Source organism: Antrostomus carolinensis, unplaced genomic scaffold (genome assembly GCF_000700745.2).
Source record: "Antrostomus carolinensis isolate BGI_N321 unplaced genomic scaffold, ASM70074v2 scaffold12143, whole genome shotgun sequence".
Lineage (NCBI taxonomy): Eukaryota > Metazoa > Chordata > Aves > Caprimulgiformes > Caprimulgidae > Antrostomus > Antrostomus carolinensis.
In genome coordinates, this window is record NW_010303202.1 from 27,548 (window position 1) to 54,953 (window position 27,406).

The following is a 27,406-nucleotide window of genomic DNA, read 5'->3' on the forward strand; positions in this document are numbered from 1 at the left end:
CTCCAGCCCCTCATCATCTTTGTGGCCTCCACTTTCTCCAGAAGATCCTTGTCCCTCTTGAACTGAGGAGCCCAGAACTGGACGCAATACTCCAGATGTGGCCTCACCAGGGCAGAGTAGAGGGGGTGGAGAACCTCCCTTGACCTGCTGGTCACACTCTTTATAGTGCACCCCAGGATACTGTTGGCCTTCCTGGCCATAGGGCACACTCCTGGCTCATGGCCAGCCTGCTGTCCACCATCACACCCAGGTCCTTTTCCTCAGAGCTCCTTTCTTGGGACCTACAATTAAGATAAAATAGTAAAAGTGAGGGCTTTTTAAAAAGTCCTACCAAGCTTCAGTGTGTCAGAAACTCTTCATAGTTGTCCAAAGATGTCCCTAGGGATGAAATAGGACTGCAAAGATTTTTACAAAGTTTTTTAGTAGCCACAAAACCCAAATTCAGCTGTTTTCTAAACTGCAAAGACAGATTGCACGTCCAGAATAATTGAAAAATCTTATTGTATAAATGTGGTGCTTTTGGAGAATTAGCATTTTTACTGTGTGAACTATACAAAGGGTGGTGAGCTGTATGACTACTACCCAAGCTATTCAAGCCCTCCTACTCATCAGTTACCCTATCTCATTTTCTGTTTGTATTCATGTAGTACCATAGAGTCTGAGAAGCATGTATGTATAAGCCAAAGCTGCATGTTGTCAGTTGTTGATGTTCTGCTAACTCTTTTGTTGCTCAGAGGTAAAATGGAACATACATTAATGTGTCGCTTCATGGCAAACTACACAGATATTAATTTTACTGCAGTACGCAGCTCATGTACTTTTTTGACACAAAATAATTGTCCCCTTTATCTTAAATGTTTTGTAATTTTGGAAGCTGGGTCTTGCCTTTAATTGCTGTGTTCATGGCACTACACTTCTAATACTGTAGAAGGGATCAGATTGTACGCATACGGTCTTTCAGCATATGAACTGAGAATCTGGTGAGTAAATTCCGTCTTCCTCATGTATATGGTGTTCTTTGTTTGCAGAAGCTATGTGGCATTAGAGTTTTTTAAGGAAAAGCTGTGGGTTTTTTATTTTTATTGAACTATTTGAAGTGAATAAGCTGACATTGTTTCACCCTCCCGATTTCTTTTTTTTTTTCCTCAGACTGGGGTTACGGGTCCTCTGCAGAAGGAAGAGTTGCAGTTGGGAGTGGATGCTGCTAACAGGGCAGCACAACAGTATCAGCAAAGTAAGGATCAGCAGAAATTATTGCAGCAGAGTGATCATGGATGGGATCAAAAGGATGAGACAGCACAATATTTGGGTCTGTGGGGGGATAAGTGAGGTCTCTCTCAAACCGTTATGAGAGCTCTTTAAGGACTTCATGGCTGCTAAGAACATGAGACAATTGCCCTGATTATTTGTAGTATCTTTTACCCAGCTCTTGCAGTACTGCTGGAAATTACAGCATATAATTTGAAACAATAAGAAACCTGGAACTTTTGCATCCACCTTAAATAACCTCTTTTTCTAGAGTGCTTGTATGAGGTTTCTGTGCTGTGGATGTGTGAAGGAAATCTAGATTGTTCCTTGGGGTGCGAAAGCTACGTTACCTGCTGACCATTGACATAAATCTTAGTTGGTTTTAGCTACAGAATCTTTAACTGTTTCTAAATTTCAAGCAGCAAATAAAAAGCACGTAGTGACAGCTGGTTGTTTTTTGATTGATACTTCTGATGACATACAGAGCTCTTTTCTGGAGAAAATTGTTCAGTTCTGGCTACACAGAAGCAATTAGTTCAATTTGTGATAGGTAGAAAGGAGACTGCTAGAGATCTAGGGAGAGAGGGTTTAGAATACAAGAGGAAAGTAGTGAATGCCTAACAACTAGGAGGCAACCTTCAAAGTACCTCACTTGTTCAGTATAGAGCTTGGTGTTTATTTACCTACCTGGGCTATTTTGAAGTTAAACAGTGTGTACCCACTACAGAGTTCCTGTTGCTGCCTTGAGCAGGATAGACGTAGATAGGAAGAAAAAGTTGTTACTACTCATCTATCCAAAAACTTCCAGTTGTGAGGCTTCTTACTATCAGAAGACTGAAATAATGAAACAGTCCTTTGATAACCAGGCAAAAAGGTGAACTGGTTTTAAACATGAACTTTATTTTAAAGAAGACATTATGTATTTCAGTTCTCTGCAGTAATGTAAGACTAACTGGGGAAGTATGGATCAGAAAGCTTAACTCATTTCTTGCAGCTAAGGGAATAATTCTTTTTCTTGTTATGGTGTCTGATTATTGAGTGCTCTTATTACTTGAGGACTTAACTGTCTGCCTTCCTCATTCTATATGCTACTTCTTCAAACTTCTAGGGCTGGCAGCAGTAGCTAGAATTAATTCTGCAATTCGAATGGGTGATGCTGAGAAGACTGTGGCAGAAATTATGAATCCAGAGGCCCAGTTACCAGAGGTTTATGCATTTGCTGCAGATCTTTACCAAAGGGAGCTGGCCACTTTGCAGCAACAGAGTCCTGAAGTAAGTACTGCATTCTCTCTTCTGGAAGTTGGTACGGATCACCAGGTCTACCTTGTCTATTTTGTTAAATGCATTATCTGGAATAAACCTGTCTTGAGTTTTCATAGAACTGCTCTGGTGTTCAGTCTGTTCTAATATGATTAGAAGTTTAATCCCTAAATCTTGAGCTACTTGCCCCTGTAAGATTCTACTTTTATCTCCAGCTCGGGTTCTAGGTTTGTTTATGATACTCATCTTTCTACTTCTGTGTCATAAATGTTTTCCCTTTGCTTATATGTCTATTCTGACAATATTCTGTGCTCTATGTGCAGCAATAATTTGTAAAGAGTGAGTGGAATTAACTTGTTGTCCTCTTTGTATGCAGGGTAACCTCACCCACCCAGAATTATCTGTTGCTGTAGAGATGCTGTCTTCTGTGGCCCTGATTAATAGGGCTTTGGATTCAGGGGATGTGAATACAGTGTGGAAACAACTGAGCAGTCCTGTCACAGGGCTTACGAATGTTGAAGATGAGAACTCTCAGAGGTGGATATTTCAAGGAATCATGTCTGTCCTTGATGTTGCTTATATTCTGTGACTTTTTCAATTTTTTTTTCCCCCTTTACAGTTTATGTTCTTTCTATGTTATTTATTACAGTATTGATTTAATCTCTGTTGACTCTTGCAACTTGTTTTTGCAATTACTGTTTCTTACTGGTCTGATTTCCAGACTGTCTCTCAACACTTTCTCACAGATTTCTCATTAAAGCCATATTGTGGTACTCTTAAATTGTTACTAATAGTACACCAGCTCACCCACTGCGTTCTTTGCCCTGGACCCTCATTCAGCGTTTTAGTGCTTCTGTCAGTTATTTCACATCCTGCACTCAAACTTTTTCTCTTCTTCCCCCTTTTCATATTTGTTCCAGTTTCAACTTTCATGTTACCTCTTCCACTTAGTGCACAGTTTTTATGCTGTGTTGTGTTTTCGCTGGCCAGCTTGTTGTGATGTGATGTTTGTTGGTTTTGGTGTTTGTTCTTTGACAGATATATCGATGAATTGATGAAGCTGAAAACTCAATCACGTGCAGAAGGAAATGAATTTATCACCTGGAATGATATCCAGTCATGTCTTGATCATGTGAACATAGTTGTGCATGAAGAACATGAAAGTAAGTTTTTCTGCTCAATTCGTGCTAGGCTGATCCTACCTCATAAGTGATAAAATTAGGTGCGTGTCAATACAAAAAGTTATTGATTGACTTGTAGTTGTGTCATACATTAGATATCTGGGAAGATCTCAGTTGTGAGCAGGACTTGGTGGTCTGCAATATAAAAGGCTTGATAGCAGGGCTGTTGTTGGAGAGATCAGGCAGTCAGGACTGTTTGTGGTATTGAAATCAGTATCCCCAAAAAGTTTATTAATCCTTCTAATGCAAATTTCAACTGTTTTGGATAACAAAATGCATTGTCTGCTATCAGTGTCTAGGATTAGTCTAGAATCTTTTCTAGTTTTGCTTCAATCTTTCAAATTTAACAAAAACTCAAAAACTAGTATTACCAAAATGTCCGAGTTAATTGTAGCCGAGTTAATTGTAGCCCAGTCTTGGAGTACTCCATCCTCCTTCTTTATTTGCTGCGTTCAGTAGAAGTTACTTTTCTTGAAGTCTTGTTCTCTCTTTGGCTTCAGTCTCTGCCCTGTTCAGGTTTTCCTCCTCTCCCTTTTAGGCCTTCTTTTCAATGTGCTTTGGCCTTTTTACTTTTCCAGTATTTAGTGGAAATTCCACAGACTTAGTCCAGAATCCCCTTCTACTTTTTATCTGTGGGTAATCTGACCTGCAAATGCAAGATAAGCTACCCATCTTTGTGTTGACGACTTTCAGATTTAATGATCTGTCAGATGCATTTCTACAGTGGATGAGGCACTTGAATGAACAACAGAGAGATGAGGTCTTATTTCCAGGTCTTATTCTCAGTCCTTTAACTCCTGTCTGTATTAATGCTACTTCCAAATTACAACTTCTTTGAAGATTAGTAGTGCAAATACTGCATTAAAGAAACAGACTTTTGCAGTTACTTTGATTCAGTGATAAATGAACAGAGATGCCCAAAAAAGTTTATTTTGAAATGTTGTCTGTTCAACAGTTATGTATTCAAGTGATTTACTTAAAACGTTTGATACAGATTTTTCTTTTTTCAAAGAACATTTAATTATCTCATCAGTTTGATGCCATTCAGATTTTTAGTTCCAGATATTGGGACCCAAATCTCAAATTAAGAGTTGAAATGCTGATCTTTTAAGAGGTTAATTGTTTTGTTTACAGTTAGTTCTGTCAGGAAGCTAGAAGCTTTTATTTTCTGTTTTAATACTATGCATGACTGGTATTTGCTGATAACTGATTTTCTGACCAGTAGAAGAAGAATATACCTGCACAGCTGTTGCCTTTTAGTATGTAATATTAGTAAAGTGCAAAATAATCCCTGATTGGAAAATATGCAAAAACCCATAGGAGTTACAAGTGCATGCAGCAAGCGATAATACCAAAACTTAAATACTCGTGAAAGAAAAAATTCCTGATGCAAGCTGAGAAATGTGAATGGGTGTTAACCTAACTTCTATGCTGCTTCTAGTTCTGCATTTTTTTAATTTATATTTTTAGTAGTGTTTATGTTAATAAGTGTATTTTAGCAGTGATAAAAGACTGGGATTGAGCATAATGATGAAAATTTCAGCAAAACAAAAAATTAGACTAATTGTCCTCTCTCCAAGACAGTATTAGTTGACTTGAAGTCCAGAGCGGATATAGAAAAGTCCTTGAAAATAGCACAATTAAACAAACTTATTCTTAAATAGATCCTCGTGAGGTTCTGTCTCTGGTAGTTTAATTTTCTATTAATTTTTTTTCAGTTTCATTAAGAGACCATAATTTTTGGTTATGACTAGTAGTGAAAACCTCCTGCATATGCAAGTAGTGTGACATTTACTTTCCAGCCATTTTTGTAATATTTAGCTCAAAACATTGCATTATAAGAGGGGAGAGATTTGCCACAAATGTGGAGGTGATTGTAAGGTTTATATTGTACACTGAGACAAACAGATGTCTTTTGCCACTTTGTGTGTAGTTGGTGAGTTGTGTTTCACCTTGAAAAGAGTTTATACTCTAGAGAGGGTTAAATTTTTATTTAAGAGCCTGCTATCTTGATTAACTTGTTTCCTGGATCTCTAAATAGATGCTGAGTTTCCTGTTTGTGTCACATGAGCAGATTTGTTGAAACCATGCAAACACAGATCACACTGGGATGTGCACACATGGAGGTCCTAGTTTCATAGTATCTTTTTCTATGTAAGAGGTCACAGCAGAAGTTCATATAGCCTCAACGCTTTCTTATAACGCTCCTTATCCTGTAAAAAAAAGATGCAGAAAATCCTGTAATGATAAAATGAGAACAGTTCTCATGGGGAATTTCTTAATTCCTCGGTCTGCTTCATATGTGGAAGGACACTTTTTAGCTCCTCTCTATGAATAAGTTAAACTAGTCTGAGAAGGCCCTCAAGGCATATGAGCATATATTTTTTTCATTTCCACTATCCTTGTAAATAGTTTCAAATTTTAAAATGCATCCTAGTGAGGAGCTGTAACATATTGCTGTTCCATGGAGTAGTCTTGTCATGCATGTATTAGCAAATTAATCGGAGAGAGCTACTACTTAGATTCTGTGCCCTTTCCCAAGTCAAACAGTTATATCTGGTTTTTGACAGAAACCATGCCATCATTTTAGTGGTTCTTGCAATGTCCTGAATGTATATTTTTCCCTAATCAATATTGCATCGAAATACCACCTCTTCCCTAAGATGTTCTGGTTTTTATATGGACTTTTGTTTTGTGTTTCTCTTTCCTGTGTAGAAGAACAAATCATGATATTTGGATACATAAACCAAAGTTGGAAATCCCCACACTGAGCTCCTTACTTTCTTTTGTCTAAAAGATCTCTTTGTTCTGCACTGATCAAACCATGATTCGAACTGATCCTTCTTTAAGCAGAGAGTTCAGTCAAATGACCTCTAGGGTCCATCTGAGCCTAAGTTATTTTGTGATTCGCAGGAGACGATGGTTGCTGTGGGTAGGGCATGTATAATGTAGACTGTTTGCATTGAGCTAACTACAAGATATTTTTGTTGATTTTTATCTAGCTGCATTTTATTGTACTTGAATAGCATCCACATATCTGATAATATAGCTAATACTACCTATGTTTAATAAAAAAGTTTTCTAAAATATGAAGTTACTGTATTTTTTAATGGTACTCCATGTAAACCTTTAGCTTTGTGTGAAGATTAATTTCTAAAGAAGCTAGAGTGTTGGAAAACTGTAACTTATTAACTCTGGCCATCTGGGCTTTGACAGTTCTCTTCTAGTGGCTCTGAGAGAGATATCTGAGGACTCAATTCTGTCCCTGCATTTGGTCTCCCCAAGTGTTTGGGATTTTTTTTTGTTTGCTTCTTGTTTTAATTGCAGTGTCCAGGCATTATGACTACTGTAAGGTGGAGAAATAGTTTTGCTTCCTTTATTAGTAAATAATGTTTTCTGTTAAAAATATTGCAATTCTCAGCTGATACTTGGTTTAGAAAGGACTAACTGCACTTTTCTTCTGAAGCAATGCTTATGATTATTGTTAATCAAAAATGGAACTTTGTATTTCTCCCCCTATGCCTTCCTCCCTAGGGATTCTGGCAATTGGTCTTATCAATGAAGCTCTGGATGAAGGGGACACTAAAAAGACTATACGAGCCTTGCAAATTCCTGCAGCAAAATTGGAGGGTGTAGCCCCAAAGGTAGCACAGCATTACCAGGACACACTACTACGAGCCAAGAGAGAGAAAGCACAGGTGAGTGCAATTAAATGCACCTCTTAAAAAACCTTTACGTCTGTGTAATGGGCTTATTACTGGTCCTGAAAGCCAGGAATCGAAGCTGGAAGTGGAGATCTGGGCATTCTGCATACCAACAACTGACCTTACCTAGTCAGTTTGCATCTTTTTGTACTAAAGAGAGATTTGCAGCCAGACCATATGAGTCTACATGAACTAGAGATGAGTATAAGAATATTAACTGCATGAGATGGCTTTCTACAGCTGATGTTGGGTCCAGAATGAGACATGTATCTTGTTTCTGGAGGAGACCATGTTCATTCTAAGCGTTCTGAACTTACAAATACAAGTTTCCTGCAAGTTTAAGTTTCTTTTTTTTGTGTGTTCTTTGTCAAATGTAGTCATAGGCCTAGTTATATACAGCAAAAATAAAGTTTCTGAAAGTGGAAAAATCTGTTAAGTGATAAATTAGAAAAAAATAAAGAAGCAAAATCCATGCTACTAGCAAAACGAATACTGATGCCTGTTGTTCACCTAGTGACATTTCTGTTGATAACAATTTTTTGAGTAGTAGTTGTCTTATTAGCCAAAGACTTCTACCTGTCTGTACTGCTTTCACTAACTGACTAAATGTGAAGTTGAAGATGGGGAGAAGAATAGCAAATCTCACTTTACGGTTTTAGGAAAGAGGATGAGCGTGTGCATATGTGTATGCAACTGATTTTTGAGTAGTGTGGATAGGATACTGTTTTGTTTGTTTGTTTTTTCTCATCTATTTCTGAAGAAGTAGCAGACATCTCTGCTTTCAGTGGCTTAAGAGGTTTTGGGTTTTTTGTTTTGTTTTGTTTTTATTATTGCTGCTGTTAAGCTCGTTGCTCTAATACCAGTGCAGAATTTTGCATAAAAACTAAGATCTAGGTTGTGTTGAACACAGGGTTATTTATCTTTTTTTTTCTTTTTTTTTTTTTTAAAAAAAAAAAAAAAAAACTAAAAGTGAACCGACATGATGGCAATAGCTGAAAACTGTACAAATTTCTAATGAAAACTATTAAGCAGCTTCCTCAAGGGCCCTGAAAGAGTTAATGTTCCTCAGGAACCCATTTTGTGCTGAAACATTTCCTCCAACTGAGTCAGAATGAAATAATGGACTCTTTTTTTTAGTGTGTGCTTAAGTGCTTTAAGCTTGTGCCAGGCTGTGCTGGTAACTTCTCAGTCGGTGTGAAATTACCTTATTTGGGCATATGTTCAGTTTAGAGCTACTCCCAGCAGCATGTCAGTAATTTCAGAAATTGAAAGATCATATTATAAAGTAACACTGTGGGGAGGATCATTGCTATCTTAAGTCAACTGTTACTAACTAGTGATTTCTATACCTTGAGGCTGATACGGATTGTAGTTCAGCACAAGATGTTGTTCAGTTGCTTATGTGAATGAGGAATGCTATTTAATGTAAAGTTCCTCGTGTGATGAGTAGAGAGAGAGAAAAACAGTAGGCCCTGTAGAATGTTACACTGTGTGTACCTTCTGGAAGGCCTGCAACAGTAAGTAAATCTGTAGGAAAGCATGAGATAGATGGTTTTGGTAGTCTTTTGGTTGACTTCTGCTGGTAGAGATTACGTTAGGGGAAGTTGTTTCATTATTCTCCCCCACTTCCTGAACAAGAGTTTTACTATGGCTGGTACTCTCCCAGGACTATCTGGGCTTTCAAATGAAATCTGCCTGTGAAAGATGTGTTACTCTTGAATGACATATCATTAAGCATGGCAGTTTCAGACCTGTCAGAACAGTGGGGAAAAATGTGGAGGGCAAGTAAGAAAACACTCCTTTTCAGTCTGGCCCTAAAGCTCTTGAACACTGTAAATAGTGGATCTTTTGTGCAGTGTGATTATTATTCCATACCAGAAGTAAATGTTTCCTGTGTTCTGTTTGTATGACGAGAGTTGTCAGAGGGGTGGCAGTTTCGTCTTAGCATTTCTTTCAGTAGTTACCTACAGGAAGCAACAGTGGGTGAGGAGAAGCTATGTTTGGCAACTGCTGGATCATTGTTCTTTATATATAATTGGGGACTTGCTAAACACTTGTCTTTTCTCCAATTTCTATATGTAACATTAGTTGTCTGGATTTCTTCAAATCCCAATACAGGATACTGTGGCATCATTGCTCCCTGACGAGCAACCTGTGGAAACAAAGACTTAAAATGTGGTTTTGACTGTTGTGTGTATACACTCAGCCACGATATGTACGATGCTTTTTGGTTTGCTAGTTTGTACAGGCTTGTGAAGTTTAGTGGACAGGGACAAGAACAGCCTGATGTGGCATTAGTTAACTGAGAATTTTTAGCTTCTGCACACAGACTTGCATTGGCAGCTTTTTATTCTGAGAACTCTTTGTAGTCGTGTTCTGTCAAAGGACTTAACTTGTGTTCCTGGAAAGTCATGTCCTCTTAGCAAGTACAGCTTTAGGACTAACTGGTACTGAGTTATTGACCTTGCACTCCATTTCCTTATCAGAATGATTCCCATTGACAGAATTTCGTCATTGTTCTGTTTCTTGAAAAGGGTTTTTGACTGGGAGGAGACTTTGGGTCTGGTAGTGCCATAGTAGTCTCTGCTAGTCATAAATGTGTGTGATGTCCTTGTGTTGAAGTCAGTTAGAAAGGCTGAAATGCTTCTTATTCGCTCTGATATGGAAAACTCCTATATTGGCTATTGTTGAGTACAGATTATTTTACTTTGCAAAATAGTGATACTTTTTCTCCTCACACTGTGTGTATTTTTCTCATCATATTCTCCTTAGGACACACAGGATGAAACAGCTGTACTTTGGCTAGATGAAATTCAGGATGGGATTCACAGGGCTAACAAGGACACAGAGGAGTCCGAGAGATGTAAGTATTGTTGCACAATATTTCAATGAATCCCCATTATCAACCAAACACTGGTTACTTAAGGAAAGGTTGGGAGCTAGAAATGTCATATAAATGTGGCAAAGGAGATAAAATGCACTTGTGTGCTTCTGGTGTAGTAATTTTTCTTTGAAAAGGAAGTGAATGTCAGATTCTTCAAATATTATATTTCTGATCTTTTGGGGAGATATGCTATCTTTCCAGTTTTGGATGTGACTTCATTGGGCAAATCTCTATCAAATTGTTTGTCATTTGCAACTAATTCTGTGTGTCTGTAGGTGGTTAGTTACGTATGAGAATGTTCATGTGCATAATTTAAATGGTGCTTTCCAGTGTGCGTTACCTTTTGTTTGTGTGGCATCTCGTTGTCTTGTCTCGGTTCTATTAGGTATTTCTAGACTACCTTGCATCTCTTTCAAATACAGACGATAACATGCATCAGTGATATCCACCTTTGCTTGTTAGCACAATTTGCAGATGGACTGGCCCACCTGTCATTACATCCCAGTCTTTATCATTATGTCTTTTCTATCCCCAGAAACAATGATGTAATTACTGCTCTTTGCTTAACTCGGGGGTTTTTGTTTGTTTGGGGTTTGGTTGGGTTTTTTTTTTGGGGGGCGGGGGGGGTTGGGGGTGGGTTTGTTCCTGACAGAAGCTTTCTCTTTAACAAAACATGAGAGTTTTTCAAGTCTTGTGATATATTCTAATAGCCTGTTCTCTGTATATGCACTTTGTCAAGGCAGCAGTTTGAATGTAATGCCACAGAACATTAAGTCAAAAGCAAGATTAAAGTATGTGCCCTTAAGCCTGAATAAGATCTTCAGATACCCTTATATATGCATGTATGAATAGATGTTTTTGCAGTCTTACCTAGTTATGAAAGTTACTGTATTTCATGTTTTCTGTGTCAGTGCAATTTCTGTGCTCTCGCAAATATGTCTGTATTCGGATTGCAGTTCTGGAGTAGGCCTGGAGTGACATGTTGTTATTTTTCTCTTTCTCTGCCCCCTGTCTTTCCCCAGTCAGGTTTTTTAACTTGTTTACAAACTACTGCATGCTTTTTTTCACGAGGGATGCATGGTACTAGTTATTGAGAAGGCCCATTTTGAGTTGTGACTGACTCTGCCAGAAGAAACTACCTTAACTAAAACAGATGTCAGAGCAGAGCTAAAACTTTGTGTGTTGTTGAGAAATTTTAGTGGTAAATCAGCACCATGCTGAGGCTCAGGGTTTACAGATTATGTGCTGTCAGGTGCAGTACCAGGTATGGTTGGACACCCCATACTGAAGGGGCCTCTATACTGCAAGTTATCTGATTGGTTTTTATTTATATTTTGTATGTATGTACACTTAAATATTTGTGTATATGCACACACACCAACTGTAAGTGTGTGTTTGTGTTGCCTTGCTTTACTCCGTTGTTCTGTTTTTACTGTGAGTCACTGAGCCCCTGAATGCCAAGATAACCTGCTTCCTTGTGTTATCAAAGTCTCCTTAGGAATTTTGGCCATTAATGAAGCAGTAGACCATGGTGATGTTAGCCAGACCCTGAGTGCCTTGCGTTCACCAGATGTTGGGCTATATGGAGTCACTCCAGAATGTGCTGAGGCCTACCAGCGAGAGCTGTCAGAAGTCAAGAGAAGAAAAATAGCAGCAGGTGATCTTAAGTAGCTAACTTGTTAGTGAAATAAATTCAAAATTATTACATGTAGAATCAGAACCAGAGGTGAAAAAGACACTGGGGAGAAGTTTTGTGTTACAGGTAGCAATTGTGGATGCCTTGTGAACTAAGGTGGTTTTTTGTTGTTGTTTGTTTTGTTGTGGTTTTTTTGGTTTTGTTTTGTTTTTTTTTTTCAAAAGTGAATAGTAGAATATTCTCCACTGGTAGAATGTGTTACGTTTAGGTAGTTCCTGTATGAGGTCATTAGGGACTCAGAAACATTCCTTCTCTTGCTTAGAAGGACCATCTGTATACGTGAATTTCCTAGTTGTAGTATTTGTATGTGGGGAAGATAAGACACTCGTCTGTTTTTGAGACTTACACTGCAGTTTCTGCTCTTAGGGGGCAATGACAGTGAATGGGTGAAACACTGGGTGAGAGGAGGATATCATTATTATCATAACCTGCGGACCAGAGAGGGAGGATGGGATGAACCAGTGGAATTTGTGCAAAATGACACACAGCTGTCACGAGAGGATATACAGGTAGGGTAGATAACACATGCTCTTTCTCTGAAAATTTGATGATGCTACCATTCCCATCCTTAATGCAGCTGCAAGAGAGAATGCTTCAACACCATAGTCATGTTAACAAGCTTAGTAATCCATTTATTTCACTGGGCATCATCAGATTATGTGCATCAAAATTCCTTGTCCCATTTCAGAAAAATTCATCCTGTCGGTAAAAGGGTGCAGGACCATGGTGTTGCTGTTTATTGAAAGGCAACTTGGAAGTTTCTCATAAGCACAATAGGGAAAGCTGATCTAACACCCTGTTTCTTCTATCTCCATTCTCTTTTTCTGTCTCTTCTTCCTACCATAACATTAATCCAGAGCACCATATCTGGAGTCACTGCAGCATACAACCGAGAGCAGTTGTGGCTGGCCAATGAGAACCTGATTACAAAACTTCAGGCTTGCTGTCGAGGTTATCTTGTTCGCCAGGAATTCAACTCAAGAATGAATTTTTTGAAGAAACAAGTCCCAGCCATCACTTGTATTCAGGTAATGATATCCTTTAATTATGTTTGAAATGTGCACTCTGCATTTGTTTTCTCTACGCAAGCTTATTGACAGTTTTTACTCAGTTCTAACAGTTACAGCACACATTTGTCTTCACCTCATTTTGCAAATTATCTAAAGGCATTTCTTTCTCCCAAAGAGTTTTGGTATATTATTTACTTTTCCATGTCATATATAATCAATAAAGTCTTCTTAGTCAGAATTGGAGAAACTTACTTGAGGAAGTTTTACCTTACATTTTATTATAACATTTAGTATTTTGGGAATAGGGCAATATGAAGTGCGCTGTGTGTCTTTATGGTCGTGAATTACTTTTGTGATTCCTCAAGAACTGAAGAGAAAAAATATGCTTTTCGGTATTCCTCAGTAAGATTCTTCTCTTCAAATTTGTCCTGGGATTTGGAGGATTGAGGACCTGAATGAGATGGTGGGGTAATTCAACATGAGGTTGGGCACATTACATAGACTCATAGAATGGTTTGAGTTGGAATGAACCTTAAAGCTCATCCAGTTCTATCTCCCTGCCATCATCAGGGACACCTTCCACTAGACCAGGTTGCTCAAAGCTTCATCCAGCCTGGCCTTGAACACTTCCAGGGAGGAGCAGCTGCAGCTTCTCTGGGCAACCCAGGCCAGTGTCTCACCACTCTCACAGCAAAGAATTTCTTCCTTATAGCTAATCCAAATCTCCCCTCTTCCAGTTTCAAGCCATCACCCCTTGTTCTGTCACTCCCTGCCCTTGTCCACAGTCCCTTCCCAGCCTTCCTGGAGCCCCTTCAGGTACTGGGAGGCTGCTAGGAGGTCTCCCTGGAGCCTTCTGTTCTATAGGCTGAATAGCCCCAACTTTCCCAGCCTGCCCTCGTAGAAGAGGTGCTCCAGCCCTCGAGTTGTACTCGTGGCCTCCTCTGGACTTGCACCAGTAGGTCCATGTCCTTCTTATGTTGGAGGCCCCAGAACTGGGTGCAGTACTGGAGAACAATGAAAAAAATCTTTTTCTGGTGTTGTAACTGAAATATGTGCAAATGAAATGGAAGCTTTGCACCCTATTACCACTTTATTATTTGAGCAGTATATGTGTGTTAGTTTCTGCCTATGTAGCATGTGCTTTGCCTGCATATTTGAACCCTCAAAACCACTCCCAGCTCATTAAAATAACACTCTCTCCTTTTAAGTGGAGTTCCACCCCTTGCCTAACTTCTATTCCAAGTATGAGTAGCAGTGAGTCTGCTCTGAAGGCTTAGAATGTCACATCACTGTTCTCTACAGCAGGGGCATCTAACGCAGAATTTTAGTGTAGAACAGTATCTGTGAACTTGACTGTTTAGCTATATTCTTGATCTCTAACTATGCTTCAGAAGGCCCAGGCGCTTCATGGGGTAATTTCAAGTCTGTCATGATTACAGTTGTTGAAGAGTTAATGCTTCACACTCAGTATCTCTTGAGAAGATAAGCATGTCTCCCATACATTTTACTTAGCCAAAAGGGAAGTTGAAAGCTGAGGAGCAGAAAGAAGCTCTGATTTGTAGTTACTTCTCTTTAATTAGAAAAGTAAAGTCAGCGTACCTGTCTTCTGTTTTCAGTCCCAGTGGCGTGGCTACAAGCAGAGGAAAGCATACCAAATCCGTTTGGATTACCTGCGAGCACAAAAGGACCAAGTAGTGAAGGTAGTGAAGGCTCCCTGATGACCTTTTTGGTAAACTTTCTGGGTAGTGAACTTTGTAGGAAAGGTTTTTATCTGAGTATTTTGGTTACCCTTCTATAGATTCAATCAATGACCAGGATGTATCAAGCCAGAAGACGTTACAGAGATCGTCTGCAGTATTTCAGAAACCATGTAAGAGCCTATCTTGTTAAATGAATTCAGTACCTGACTTCTGTACTCTTTCCAGAATGAGGTCAAGTTTGTTTTTGGTTTTTTTTTTAATCCTAGATAAATGATGTTGTAAAAATTCAAGCCTTTATCCGAGCAAACAAAGCGCGAGAAGACTACAAAACACTCAGTAAGTACTGCCAAGAGGATAAAATTTATGTCCCTCAAATCTATTTGCAATCTGTTGCTAGTGTGATCTATAACATCAAGACAGTTTTGAAGCGTGATTGGGATGAAGTTGGTAGGGCAATGCAGAGAGTAGGTAGTTCTCGAGGCTGAAAGAAGACTTGATTCCAGCTGTTGCTTTTGCTGCTGAAAAATGGAATCGTAGCCTTGCAGTTAACTTTGGTGGTATGGACTACCCTAGGCTTATACTGACTTTGTTCTTTACTTCTCTCTTGTTTTACTCAAAACAAGACATTCAAAATGTCAGAAGCTGTTTAGACATGGTGGTGCTAATTTTATTCTGGCTGCTCCTTGATGTGCTGTTTAAATGCAGATGAGGCATATACTTACTTTTCTTTCCCGTCCCCTCATGTTTTCTTCCCCATTTTTAGTTAATGCTGAAAACCCACCTATGGCTGTGGTTCGGAAATTTGTCCACTTGCTCGATCAGAGTGACCAAGATTTTCAGGAGGAGCTTGAGCTAATGAGACTACGTGAGGAAGTTGTAACCTTGATCCGATCCAATCAGCAACTGGAAAATGACCTCAATCTCATGGACATCAAAATTGGGCTACTAGTGAAAAACAAAATTACATTGCAGGTAGGAAATGCCAGACTGTCTTGACCTAATGAATCCAGCAGGTTGTGTGTTTGAAGGCTTTGAGAACTGGTTTTTTTGCTCCTTTGTGGTTAAACAAGTGACATGCCACAAGCTTGCAGTGAGGGGCTTGCAGAGACACGCTCATGCCACTTAGTATTTGTCGGTTAAAGGAGGTTCCCTCAATCATTTGGCTGACATGATAAACTTAATAAAAACAACCTCTTACTGATACAGTATTGCCTTTTCTTTAAGCTGAAGTTCTGGTCAGCTTTTCATTTGGTCCTGGATGCCATGATACTGGGCTCCTCTCAGTGTAAAATTGCAATTGGTGTAGTGAAATTGGTCTGGGAAGGAGGCTGCCCCTTTTGGGCTGGTGCCTGCAGCTAAAAGTGCCATTTCTGTCAGAGTGTATAGAGGTAGCGAGCTATCTGAGTAGGAAACAGGATTTTTAGGGTTTAAGCCAAATTTAAAAAGGAAAACATTTTCGGACATCTTCAGTATCCTACTGGCTTTGATAGTAATTGCTGCCAAGGGTGACTACCCTTCTAGGGTTTTAGACAAATTCAGAAAGTTAGGGACAAAGCAGAACATGTACTTCTAGTCAGAGAAATTGCTGTCATAGAAAAAAATGCTTCACTTTAACAGCCCCAGGCATACCTTGACTGTCTTTCCATGTACAAGGGAAGTGGGCTGTCAGATACAACTGTTTTCCAATATTGCTTGTTATAAAATTCCTAAGAGTGGAATTTGTCCCTATTCTTTCTTTCTAGGATGTTGTTTCTCATAGCAAAAAACTTACCAAGAAGAACAAGGAACAGCTCTCTGACATGATGATGCTGAACAAACAAAGGGGAGGTTTGAAAGCTTTGAGCAAAGAAAAGAGAGAAAAGCTGGAAGCCTATCAACATCTCTTCTACTTGCTTCAGGTGAGCAGCTTCTAACACTGTTCAGTAATCTCTTGTCTTAGAGGCTTGTATGTTTTGGCACAGTCTTTGCTTATGCACTGCTGTAGTTTTGAGCCACCATAGTTCTTAACAACACTGGCCTGCGTGGACATGCACACTAAGTGATTTTTCTTGTTGTTGTAGACTAACCCAACCTATTTGGCCAAGCTGATTTTTCAGATGCCTCAAAACAAATCCACAAAGTTCATGGATTCCGTCATCTTCACGCTGTATAACTATGCGTCCAATCAAAGAGAGGAATACTTGTTGTTACGGCTTTTCCAAACAGCATTGCAGGAAGAGATCAAGTACGTGGTAGCATGTGGCACATTCTTGCTGTTAAATCAGTTTTTGGCAGTTTCTCAAATTGAGGCAGTTTTCACGTTATATCTCATGCTAATACGCAGATAACGGTAAACTGTCATTGTTCTCTTCCCTTTTCATGTCTGCTCTTAACGTAGTCTATAAAGGAGGAGTTGAGTATGTCCATTGAGGATGAGGGCTTTCTACTTCAGTGAAGATTTTGGTGCTTAACATGACAGCTACTTTTAATCTGGTGCAAAGTCATACAAAAATTCAGTCTAATCTCAATTCTCCAGTGCCTGGTTATAAAAACCTCCAACAAACTGCAAAGTCGGGCTTTACAAGCCAGGGAGAGAGCTAACATTAAGCTCTCTGGATTTCCAGAAGCTAATGAGGCAACTTTCTTGTTTGGCATTTCTGTTTACTGTCAGTGTTAGGGACTCTGGCTATCCTCAGGCATGTTTTGCTTGATCAGTTGGACCTGAGGAGCTTGGTCTTACATTCAGATCTTTACAATGTGGAGCTGTGCAACTTGTTGTGAAGAAGAATGCACAATAAAATTTTTGAGGAGCTAGTCTTTAAGCATTCTTTGGAATGCTTTCTAAGCATGTAGATGGTATATGCCCTGATACAAATAACTTCTAAAAGATGATTTTTTTTTTTTTTCCTCCTCTTAAAATTCATGCTTGGAATAGTAGTCCAGGGAAATGTAGACGCTTCATTCTCTGATGCTGTATTTCACATAGCGGTATACTAGGAGTGGCTTTTGTTGTCGGTTGCTTGTTTTCTTATTTTAAATACTGAAAGAAACCTACTGTTCTTTTTCTTCTTTACATAAAACATGCTCTGTTTCCTTTGTATTTTTTTTGAATCGTGCTCTCAAATAGAAATACAGTTGGATTTGCATTAGTTGTCATTGAGGTGACTACTGGCAAGTTGCACTGGAATTCCCAAACAAAGGTCCTAAGTTTCTTGCCTAATGTCTCTTGAGAAGTGTTCCAGTATTGCTTTTATACAGTGTTGTAGTTTATCACTGTATTGAGATTTTAGTACAAACCCTTCATCGGTTTTGTGAGTGATGCTCTTTAACAATTTGGTTTATGCTGAGAAATGTGTCCAAAGTTGTCAGAATTATACATACCTCATTTCACATAGATTCTTTCTTCTTCAGATCAAAAGTAGACCAAATACAGGAAATTGTGACTGGAAATCCTACTGTTATTAAAATGGTGGTAAGTTTCAACCGTGGTGCTCGCGGTCAGAATGCCCTGAGGCAGATCCTGGCGCCAGTTGTGAAGGAAATCATCGACGACAGATCACTCAATATCAAAACTGATCCGGTGGATATTTACAAGTCTTGGGTTAACCAGATGGAGTCTCAGACTGGTGAGGCCAGGTATGGGGACTGTTACCACTAGGTTTTTCTAAACATTGCTTGTCAACTTTACACTGCTCAGTTAATAGTTCCAAACCATCCTTGGCTTCACTGCATGCATCTGTCCAACTGGTACTGGTTTTTCCATCTCCTCAAGACATCTTTCATCTGAGAGTTCTAAAGATCGTGTTCTGGCAGTGGTGCTGAGGGTATTGAAAGGGAATCTCATTAGGAGATGGAAAAAGAAATGCTCTTTGGTGTTTCCCTACGTTGACTTGATAATTAGCTATGAGATGCCCTCTAACCTAAAAGAAATCATGGTAAGAAAAAGTATTTGGGAATCAGTTCTGTGTTAGTCTCTGTTAATGTCATATATAGCCTGTGCAAACTTAGGTACTATTTGCAGGTCAACAAAACCTCTCTTGCTTGAGGAGAAGCACAACATTGCAGTTCTTCTAGTCCTAACGTCTTTCTAATTAATATCGGCCACTGAAGACAAGTCAACTGTGCTAGATGGTTTTGTGTCATTCTGGTTTCTTTTTCTTCCAGGGCATGTGATTTGCTAGAACTTGAGGTTTCTATTGTGGTGGTGGGTTTTTTTAACATATTCTTTAAAAACAAACAAACAAAGCCATACAGATGAGTGAGTTTCCCCATTCAAAGGAATCTGCAGTCATGTGTATTGCCGCACACCTGATTCAAAATTCTGGACATGTTAAAAGTGGAAGCAAAACTGTGTGTTCAGGACCTTCTCTTCACATGAGATTTAGGAGACACTCTTACAAATTACCTGCTTCATCTTTCTGTCTTCGCTGGAATACTATGCAGTGGTTTCAGCTGATAGAGGAAATGTAACTACTCATTTGGCACTGCTTCCCACCAACAGCATGTTGTATCGATTTTGTGAATACTGTTCTAGCTTTTGGCTTGTGTCCAAGCTTTTGTAATCTTCATGTTCAAATGCGTAGCTTGCTTTTTCACCAATTTGTTTGCAGCTTGAAGTACCTCTGCATCTCACATGGCACTTTTTTGCCTCGTGTGCATGCTGTAAAAAAGATACAATTTTGAGTTACCTGGGCCTTTTCTCCCAGTGGTCATTGCAAGGGAGAGTAGAGGAAGTAAAAGCAAGAAGTCTTCAGCTCTTAAAGTGCCTGAAAGGTTAATCGAAGGCAATGCACAGCTCTTGGCAGTGAAGTGAATATAACCTTGTTTCCATGTCGAGCTAGAAATTCTTGAAATACAGCTAGCTTGAGGAATACTCACCTTCATGTTTTTTACTTTTTCAAATAGCAAACTACCGTACGATGTTACACCTGAACAAGCTCTAAATCACGAAGAGGTGAGGACACGCCTGGATGCCTCAATCAGAAACATGAGGACAGTGACAGACAAATTCCTATCTGCCATTGTTAGCTCAGTGGACAAAATCCCGTGAGTCTGGTGTACTACGGTATTATCCCTGAGAAGTTGTTGGTGGGTTCATGCTTGCAGCAGTCTTACTTGCCCTTTTCTCTTTCTCAAAGTTATGGAATGCGTTTCATTGCCAAGGTACTGAAAGACTCCCTGCATGAGAAGTTTCCTGATGCTGGAGAGGATGAGCTTCTGAAGGTGAGGATATGAATACCTTTGTGAATAATTGTCAGCCAAATGGACTGTGGCAAGCACATCTCATTCTTCTCCTTTGTTGGGTGTATGTGTGGAGAGGAGTGCCTGTAAACCTATATAAAGCTTATTTATTTACTTCAACAGAAAACATTTCACATTTGGCTTTTAATTGTTAGCTTCATATACGTCACCTGAGACGTAAAACATTCTTCAGAAGGATGTATCCTGTTGCTTCTGCTTTACTTTTAATATCTTGGGCATTTGGTCCTTTAGATTTCTGGAGTTTGGAGTACTCTTGCTTCTAGAAAGTAAATCTTGCTTTTGCTGGTATGATCACAACCAGCTGCTCCTTTCTTAAAGAGACAGTGTGAAGTTTAAAAGACTGTATGCAAAATTCTAATATTCCTGATTCTCCTATCTGTAACACTCTAGAATATTTTGACAGCGACATGTAGAGAGCCACTTCCTGTGATGCTGAGTCAGTTTTGTATTTTGTGTTTCAGTAGGTTTGGAGAACTAAAAGGATCCTAATATAGGCACTCTTAGATGAGTATAGCTTTGGGGTTTTCATTGAAATTTCTTTGGTTTTATGGCTTTTGGTAATTGTGAAGGGCTTTACGTTCATGAATGCTCTGCTTGTTAAAACAGAGTTTGGCTCTTAGAATACCTGACAGCATCTCTTTAAACTTCTCTGCCTCTGCTTCATTACAAAATAATTACCAATCTGAATGCTGTTTTCTTCTCTCTTCTAGTTCTGTGCTTTCCCATTCTGAGACATCGATTCTTTCTATGCAGGTGAATTAATTTCTTCCATCTGTAAATTTAGATGCAAAACTGCGGTTTTCATTAAAACTCGTGGAAACAATGTAACTGTCCACATGAAAGTCAAAACTGCAGCTGCATGCAATGACTACTCCTAATTTTATTTTTTAGCAACAAAAGCTACCCATATAAGATACTGTACTTCTCCCCTCGCAAGTTTGAAAATTATTAATACAGTTCCTTTCACAGATGTGTTTTCTTATTACTGGTAGTAAACAGCTTTGACTGTTGTCATCCCACAACGTAATCTGTGAGAGTACAGCAGGGGCTTGCATGAAACAGCGGTCAAAGACTTGACCTCACTGAAAGTAGTTACTAATTTCTGGGGCTGCTCAGCAATGGCTAGATTTTTTTCCTCTCTGTTTTCAGCTGTTTGTTCAGACTCCGATCTCTTCCGTGCATTTAAGTCACATGGCAAACAGGTGAAGCCAAGATTCAGTGGTCTGGCCTCTGAAAATTTCTGTGACCCACCAGAAAATACTAAAGCATGCGGTGTGAGAACTATCGCTTTACACCAGTATATTGCATTAATTCATTTGAATTGCTGGAATTATTTTCGGCAAAATACCAAATACAGATTAGAAATATATTTGTGAGCATGTGGATAGTGTGACATCTTTATTTTTTTGTCGCCTTTAAGTTTATTGCTGCTCACATTTGATGAGGTAAATTGGATTTTGAAGTGTCAAATGCCATTCGTCTTCTGTACTTCTGATTTTCTTACCTCCAGACTAAATGGTTTCCGAGTTATTCTCATGAACTTTTAACTGGGGATCTGCGCCTGAAAATGTTGCTGGCTTATTGAAGAATTATTCTGAAAGAGAAAAGGGCTTTGGAGAAGGAGTGGAAAGTAGTTTCTTCAGCTTACCTCCTTGGTGTGCCATGCTTCCTCACCATTTTTGCTTTGTTGGAAATGGCAGCTGATTCTACACGCTTCTCTTGAGAATTAGTTCTTGTTCCGTATTGAAACTGCATTATTAGGTTTCTCTACACCATGATCATTCTACCCTCTGTTAGAGTAACTCAATTATATTTAGTTCTCTCTCCTGATAGATTGTCTCATGCTCATATGAGTAGTCGTTATATCTCTTGTCTGTACATTTTTATAAGTTACAATTTTAAATCTTTGTGCATAGAAATATCTGCTGCTTTATTTTCCTGTGACTAGTAGTGCTCAGTCTTCCCTCTTTGTGTTGGCCTCCTTTTGAGTCCTAATGATTTATTTATTATTTTTTTTTACACTGTAGATTCTTTGGGATAGCATGTGCTTGTATACAGCAGCACAGCAGAACCTTTATATTGGAAGGGGCCTCTGGTTTACAAGAAAAAAAATTGTCAAAGCACAGTCAGAGCAGTTTCGGTAAAATTCAGTTGAGTCCTGTACCATTGTTTCTTGATGTGTTTCTTCTCTAATCAACCTTTCCTAGATCGTTGGCAACTTACTCTATTATCGCTACATGAATCCAGCCATTGTTGCACCAGATGCGTTTGACATCATTGATCTTTCAGCTGGAGGTCAGCTGACCACGGATCAACGCAGAAACCTCGGTTCCATTGCAAAGATGTTGCAGCATGCTGCATCCAATAAAATGTTCATGGGAGACAATGCTCACCTAAGCATCATTAATGAATACCTATCGCAGTCGTACCAGAAATTCAGGTAGAAGACCGTAGCTAATTAGGTTGGGAAGTTTGACAGAAGGTAACACTGCAAGTGAAAAGGGATGATAATAAATTTTAAATACAATAAATTCTATCTCTGTCAAATATGCGGCTTGTTGAAAATAAAGAGATTCCACTTCAGACTGCTGTAAGCATCAAGTGACAATGACAGATAAAATGTACCTGGAATTTGTGAACAGTACACTGTATGGTATTGAGATTGCGAAGTCAAATATTTTGACTTGGAAGTTTCCAGAATAAGGGTTCCTTCTGCGTATGTTTCTTGTGATAATTTGGATGTGGGTTACTAGTGTGGACACACATTCATGTGTCTCCTATGAACCCTGGCTCCATGTGAAAAGCCAGTGCTGCTCAGGAGTAAAGCAGGCTGACCATGTAGCTGTTTGTATAGTTGAAGTAAGCTTTTGTTCAAGAATCGTCGTCTTACACCTCTTGTGTTTTGAAAGAAAGAAAATGAGAGATTGCTTGGAGCAAGGGATGTCACTGCAGTGGAGGCAGGAGGATGCATGAACAATGTCACTGGAGACCAGTCCTGTGAATACTGCAAATGAGCTAATGTCAACACGGCCAATATCAATAATTGAATTTACTAGCTTACTTCTGATGCGTTAAACTAAAGCTGATGAACTGTAGTATGCCGTAATGTACCGTAGTTTAAAGAAGAGATACTACATTTGGGATTGTCATGGGGGGTTAGTGCTCTTGATACATCACATGACTTTCAGAGTCATACTAATTCTTCTTTTCTCCTCCTTTTTTTCTGAAGACGTTTTTTTCAGGCTGCCTGTGAGGTTCCTGAATTGCAGGATAAATTTAATATTGATGAATATTCTGACTTAGTGACTCTCACTAAACCAGTTATTTATATTTCTATTGGTGAAATCATCAATACACACACTGTAAGTATACATCGGTCACAGTTATTCCTTATAAGCAGTGCTTACAAAGAAAATGCTGCCTCTGACTGAAACGCTGAGTTACTGGATACGAGGCTGAAAGTTGTCTTTTGATTGTCATGTGCAAGAGCTTGTTGGTTTATTGAATTAAGTAATTTGCTTGTGGCTTCTCTGAGTTTCTTTCTAAAGTATGTGATAATGGCACAGCTTTGAATGTTGATATTGCTGCTTTGGAGTTCAGTGAAATAAGATCTTTTTCTAAAAGATACCAGCTCAAAGTAATGTAATTTTACTGTTTAGAAAAGAATGTACAATTAACAATGTAAATGTTCTTTCTGTTCATCTAGTTGCTCTTAGACCATCAAGATGCAATTGCTCCTGAGCACAATGATCCAATTCATGAGCTGCTGGATGATCTCGGAGAGGTTCCTACAATTGAGTCCTTAATAGGTGGTCTAGTTTATTGTCCTTAAGAAATATATGATAGTAACTTAAATGATTTGAAGTGCAGTAAAGAAACTATCTAAGGCATCATCACAGGTTGTATGGGAGGACATGCTCTAAAAAGCAGCAGCAGATCTGTTCCAGTGTATTCTCTCTAACTGCAGAATTTGTTACCTTGAAAAAAACAGGGGTTCTTTCTCTTCTCCCTACCCCCCCTTACCTCACCCCACTCCAGAAGTCTCTAGAAAACAGAGGGATATTTTGACAATTTTTCTTCCTTCCATTACAGTGGAGCCATTTCTGTGTGTGTGCGCACAAAGTTCTGTCCTCCGTTCTGGTGATCTGTATGCTTTCCTTTCAGAGGGTGCTAATAAGCATATTAAATCACGTGTCCCTATAGAGATCTTTGGCATATGGACAAATGGCTTTTTTCCCTCCTTAACAGTTTTTTCTGTAAATTAAGAATTTTACCTTCTTTCTTCTGGCTGGGGGAGGAAGGAACTGGCTTTACTAATTTGTGAAAGTTTTCTAAAAATCCAAGTCATAGTTCACTGCTTCAGGATGTAACAAACACTGGGAAGTTGCACAAGCCTCTTTCCTACCATGGGTTCTATGTTGCAGCTGTTTGAAGTGTGAAATCTAGTTCCTGGTGGTGGGCAAAAGGACACAACTTTTAGAGAGGATACTTTCATAGCAAAATGCTTATTTTGAAGTCACTTGATAAGAAAGATTGGAACCTTTTAAAGGAATGATTACTAGCACGTTTTCTTCTGAGCACTGGCAAAGAACAGAAGTGTTATCTAAGCAAACTTAAACCTTGAGTTTAGCTAGAACTTACCCTCCTTCCCCATTTCATTTCTCCTGTGTGCATTGCATCATTGTGGCTAATATGTCAGAGTTTAATCTTTCTGCAGCCCTTTAAAAAAGGGAGATGGGAGGGGAAGTATCCTAACAACTGTTCTAATGAAAGTTCAGACATAGTTAGAGTGAGAAAATTCCTTTTTGAGAGGATAGCTTACTTTGTTTAATAGAAGATTACAAGCTTGGTTGCCAACAAGGGCTTTGCTCTTTGCTTGGCAAATCCATTCTCATGAGGACGCGGACATGGAGGCATGGTCATATTCTTATTTATAAAGTATTTTTTGGCAGGTCAGCTACTCTTTTCAGTTGAGAGTGAGATTCTGAGGTAGCGTGAAATACACATACTTCTTTAAGGCATATAGATTTTGTGGTGCCTTTCTAGCCTGTGCATTCTCAGTTTTGTGAAGAAAAAGTATGTAACGTATTCAAGATGATGTTTTAAAAAGCTATTTTTGGCTTTTCAAGCGTCCTTTTGATAGTAAGGAAACTAGTTTTTCTGTGGTCTCTGTTAGGTAGGGAAAAATTACAAAGCTCTAGCAGTTAAGAACATAAATAATACAATTTAATCTAAAAACTCTTTCTGCTTGGCAGGAGAAGGGTCTGGCAATGTTAATGACCCCAACAGGGAAATGCTAGCAAAGACTGAGGTTTCTCTCACACTCACTAATAAGTTTGACGTTCCTGGTGATGAGAATGCAGAGATGGATGCAAGGACGATTCTTTTGAAGTAAGTGAGGAATATCTACCTGGTATATTTCTCGAGAGAATGAGGAACCTGAATTTTCTCAGTTAATCTGCATGTGAAAGTAAGAGAATTGAAATGCAATTTAAACAAACATGGGACTTAATCCAAATGCAGGTTGTAGCTATGTCCTTTCAATGCTGCAGCTGTTAAATTTGTTCCTATTAGTTCTTTATCACTGTTGAATTTGTCATTCTTTAAAAGTCTATCTTGCGTGATTTTGGAGGGGAAAACTACCAGAAAAGAAAACTTTCCAGATGTGAGCGAGTGTGACAGCAGCAGTTGGATTTGCCTGCATGTGAATAATTTCTAAAGATCATATTAAATAATCTGTAGCATTCATCACAATGGAGTTTTAACTCTGAAGTCTATTAATGTAAAATTTAGATGAATCAATGCTGGCCTATATAATGGCCTGTGCAAGTGTTTTCAATAGAATACATGTGACACATGGAAATTTTAAGGGTAACTAAATGTCTAGTATATGTGAGTAATACTCTGTAGCTAAGTTTATTAGTTCTGCAGAATTAGCTTCTTTACACAGCTTTTGAGTGGATTATGTCTGTATCCTGTTAGTGAAGTGGGAGATTATGGTAATTTGTGATAATCTCCCTGTAGCTTTCCCTTGTCTATGGGAAATATCTCTTTAGGATATTTTTGCTGTTGCTGCTCTCCTCTTCTGGTTTATGATACGATCCCCTTCTCTCTGTGCTCGCTGTCTCCCAAACCTGATTCTTAATAGGTTAAGACTATTAGCATTTTTGGGAAATAGAGGTGTTACTAGCCTGACAGAAGAAGAGCAATGACTGTCAGGGATTTAATCATTGCCAGACTCTTAATTACAGAGGACTTAGTACTAATGTTAACTCTTTGCCAGTTTTAAGCAAATCCCTGTTGCTGAGATATATAGAGTAGCTACCTGACATTCAGATGCATATATACCCTCTCTGATGCATTCAGACACTGAGAATTCTTCAAGTCAGCTTACACTTGGCCTAGATGGGTCAGTGATCTCCCAGAAGAAAGTCTTGTCTCCATAAATAACTTTAAATTAACTGGGCTTCTCAAAACATACATCAATTATTCCCCTACCTGCCAGAGGAAGGTGACACTGATTTCAAAACTAAAGGCTTACCAGATGTGCTGGTAGTCATAAAAGTTGTGGATGATGAGGAAAGTGTGTGTGTGTGATGTGCTTTGTGTGATGTCAGAAATAATTCTAGCCTGACTGCACAGTACTGAAGGTGCTATTTGGTTTCATCATTTGGCTCCAGGACAGAATTGCCTTAGAGTGGGCGCTAGCTGTGATTAAATTGCAGTTGAGATTAAGGAAGGACTCTGTCACCAGATTGGAGTCAGGGATCTACTTTGGCTCAGTTGCCATACACATAAGAAAATAGTCCTGTAGAGTTTTTTGATACCTGTTACAAAACACTGAAGTGCACTTATGGATGGATAATAATATTGCAGAGTTTTTCTGGCTGCACAAATTCACTGTTGCTGCTACCTGCTTTACCTTTCACCTTGGAATTTCAGCTTCTATGGTCTACATGGCAGTACTGGGACTGTCTTGGAAAATACAGGGTAATGTCCTTCCCATTTGAGGAGGTACTGGGGAGCAAATGCTATCTACTATGTAGATGAACCTTCCAGGGAACCAGTTTCTGATAGCACACTGTCAAAAAAAGTGAAGTGCTTTGCAGGGTTCTGGTCTAGTCTACTCTGTGACTACCTAACCACGCATCAAGTGATAATCTGACTTTAGGTAAATCAGTAACATTGGTATTATTGCAGAGTAGAACAGTATTGAAGACCTTTCAGTATAAAGTTTTTACTCGTATTCTCCTTGATTTCTTTGCAGCACAAAACGTTTAATTGTTGACGTAATCCGCTTCCAACCAGGGGAGACGCTGACTGAAATCTTGGAAACTCCAGCTACCTCAGAGCAAGTACGAAATTGTTTACTTGCGTTATTTTTAGACAGGGAAATTGTCATCTATCTAGGTATATGTGGGTGTATTTGGGAATCTGCATTTGTGTATTGCAGTGAAGCTGTCTCCACTGATGTTGAAGTAG

The 27,406-nt window shown here is 39.0% G+C and overlaps 1 protein-coding gene across 1 annotated transcript in view; it reads left to right on the forward strand.

The window, feature by feature from the left end:
- Nucleotides 1-27,406, forward strand: part of IQGAP1 (IQ motif containing GTPase activating protein 1) — a 58,670-nt gene that overhangs the window by 26,412 nt on the left and 4,852 nt on the right. The window contains exons 11-33 of the mRNA XM_010164022.1: nt 1,150-1,234; nt 2,357-2,520; nt 2,885-3,045; nt 3,547-3,671; nt 7,224-7,387; nt 10,166-10,256; nt 11,767-11,934; nt 12,340-12,482; nt 12,831-13,001; nt 14,600-14,683; nt 14,782-14,853; nt 14,950-15,019; nt 15,447-15,655; nt 16,426-16,581; nt 16,744-16,907; nt 18,074-18,298; nt 19,568-19,708; nt 19,801-19,885; nt 22,132-22,364; nt 23,154-23,286; nt 23,631-23,733; nt 25,180-25,315; nt 27,192-27,279. Coding sequence (XP_010162324.1) covers nt 1,150-1,234; nt 2,357-2,520; nt 2,885-3,045; nt 3,547-3,671; nt 7,224-7,387; nt 10,166-10,256; nt 11,767-11,934; nt 12,340-12,482; nt 12,831-13,001; nt 14,600-14,683; nt 14,782-14,853; nt 14,950-15,019; nt 15,447-15,655; nt 16,426-16,581; nt 16,744-16,907; nt 18,074-18,298; nt 19,568-19,708; nt 19,801-19,885; nt 22,132-22,364; nt 23,154-23,286; nt 23,631-23,733; nt 25,180-25,315; nt 27,192-27,279 — 3,171 coding nt within the window. The remainder of the gene's footprint in view (nt 1-1,149; nt 1,235-2,356; nt 2,521-2,884; nt 3,046-3,546; nt 3,672-7,223; nt 7,388-10,165; nt 10,257-11,766; nt 11,935-12,339; nt 12,483-12,830; nt 13,002-14,599; nt 14,684-14,781; nt 14,854-14,949; nt 15,020-15,446; nt 15,656-16,425; nt 16,582-16,743; nt 16,908-18,073; nt 18,299-19,567; nt 19,709-19,800; nt 19,886-22,131; nt 22,365-23,153; nt 23,287-23,630; nt 23,734-25,179; nt 25,316-27,191; nt 27,280-27,406) is intronic.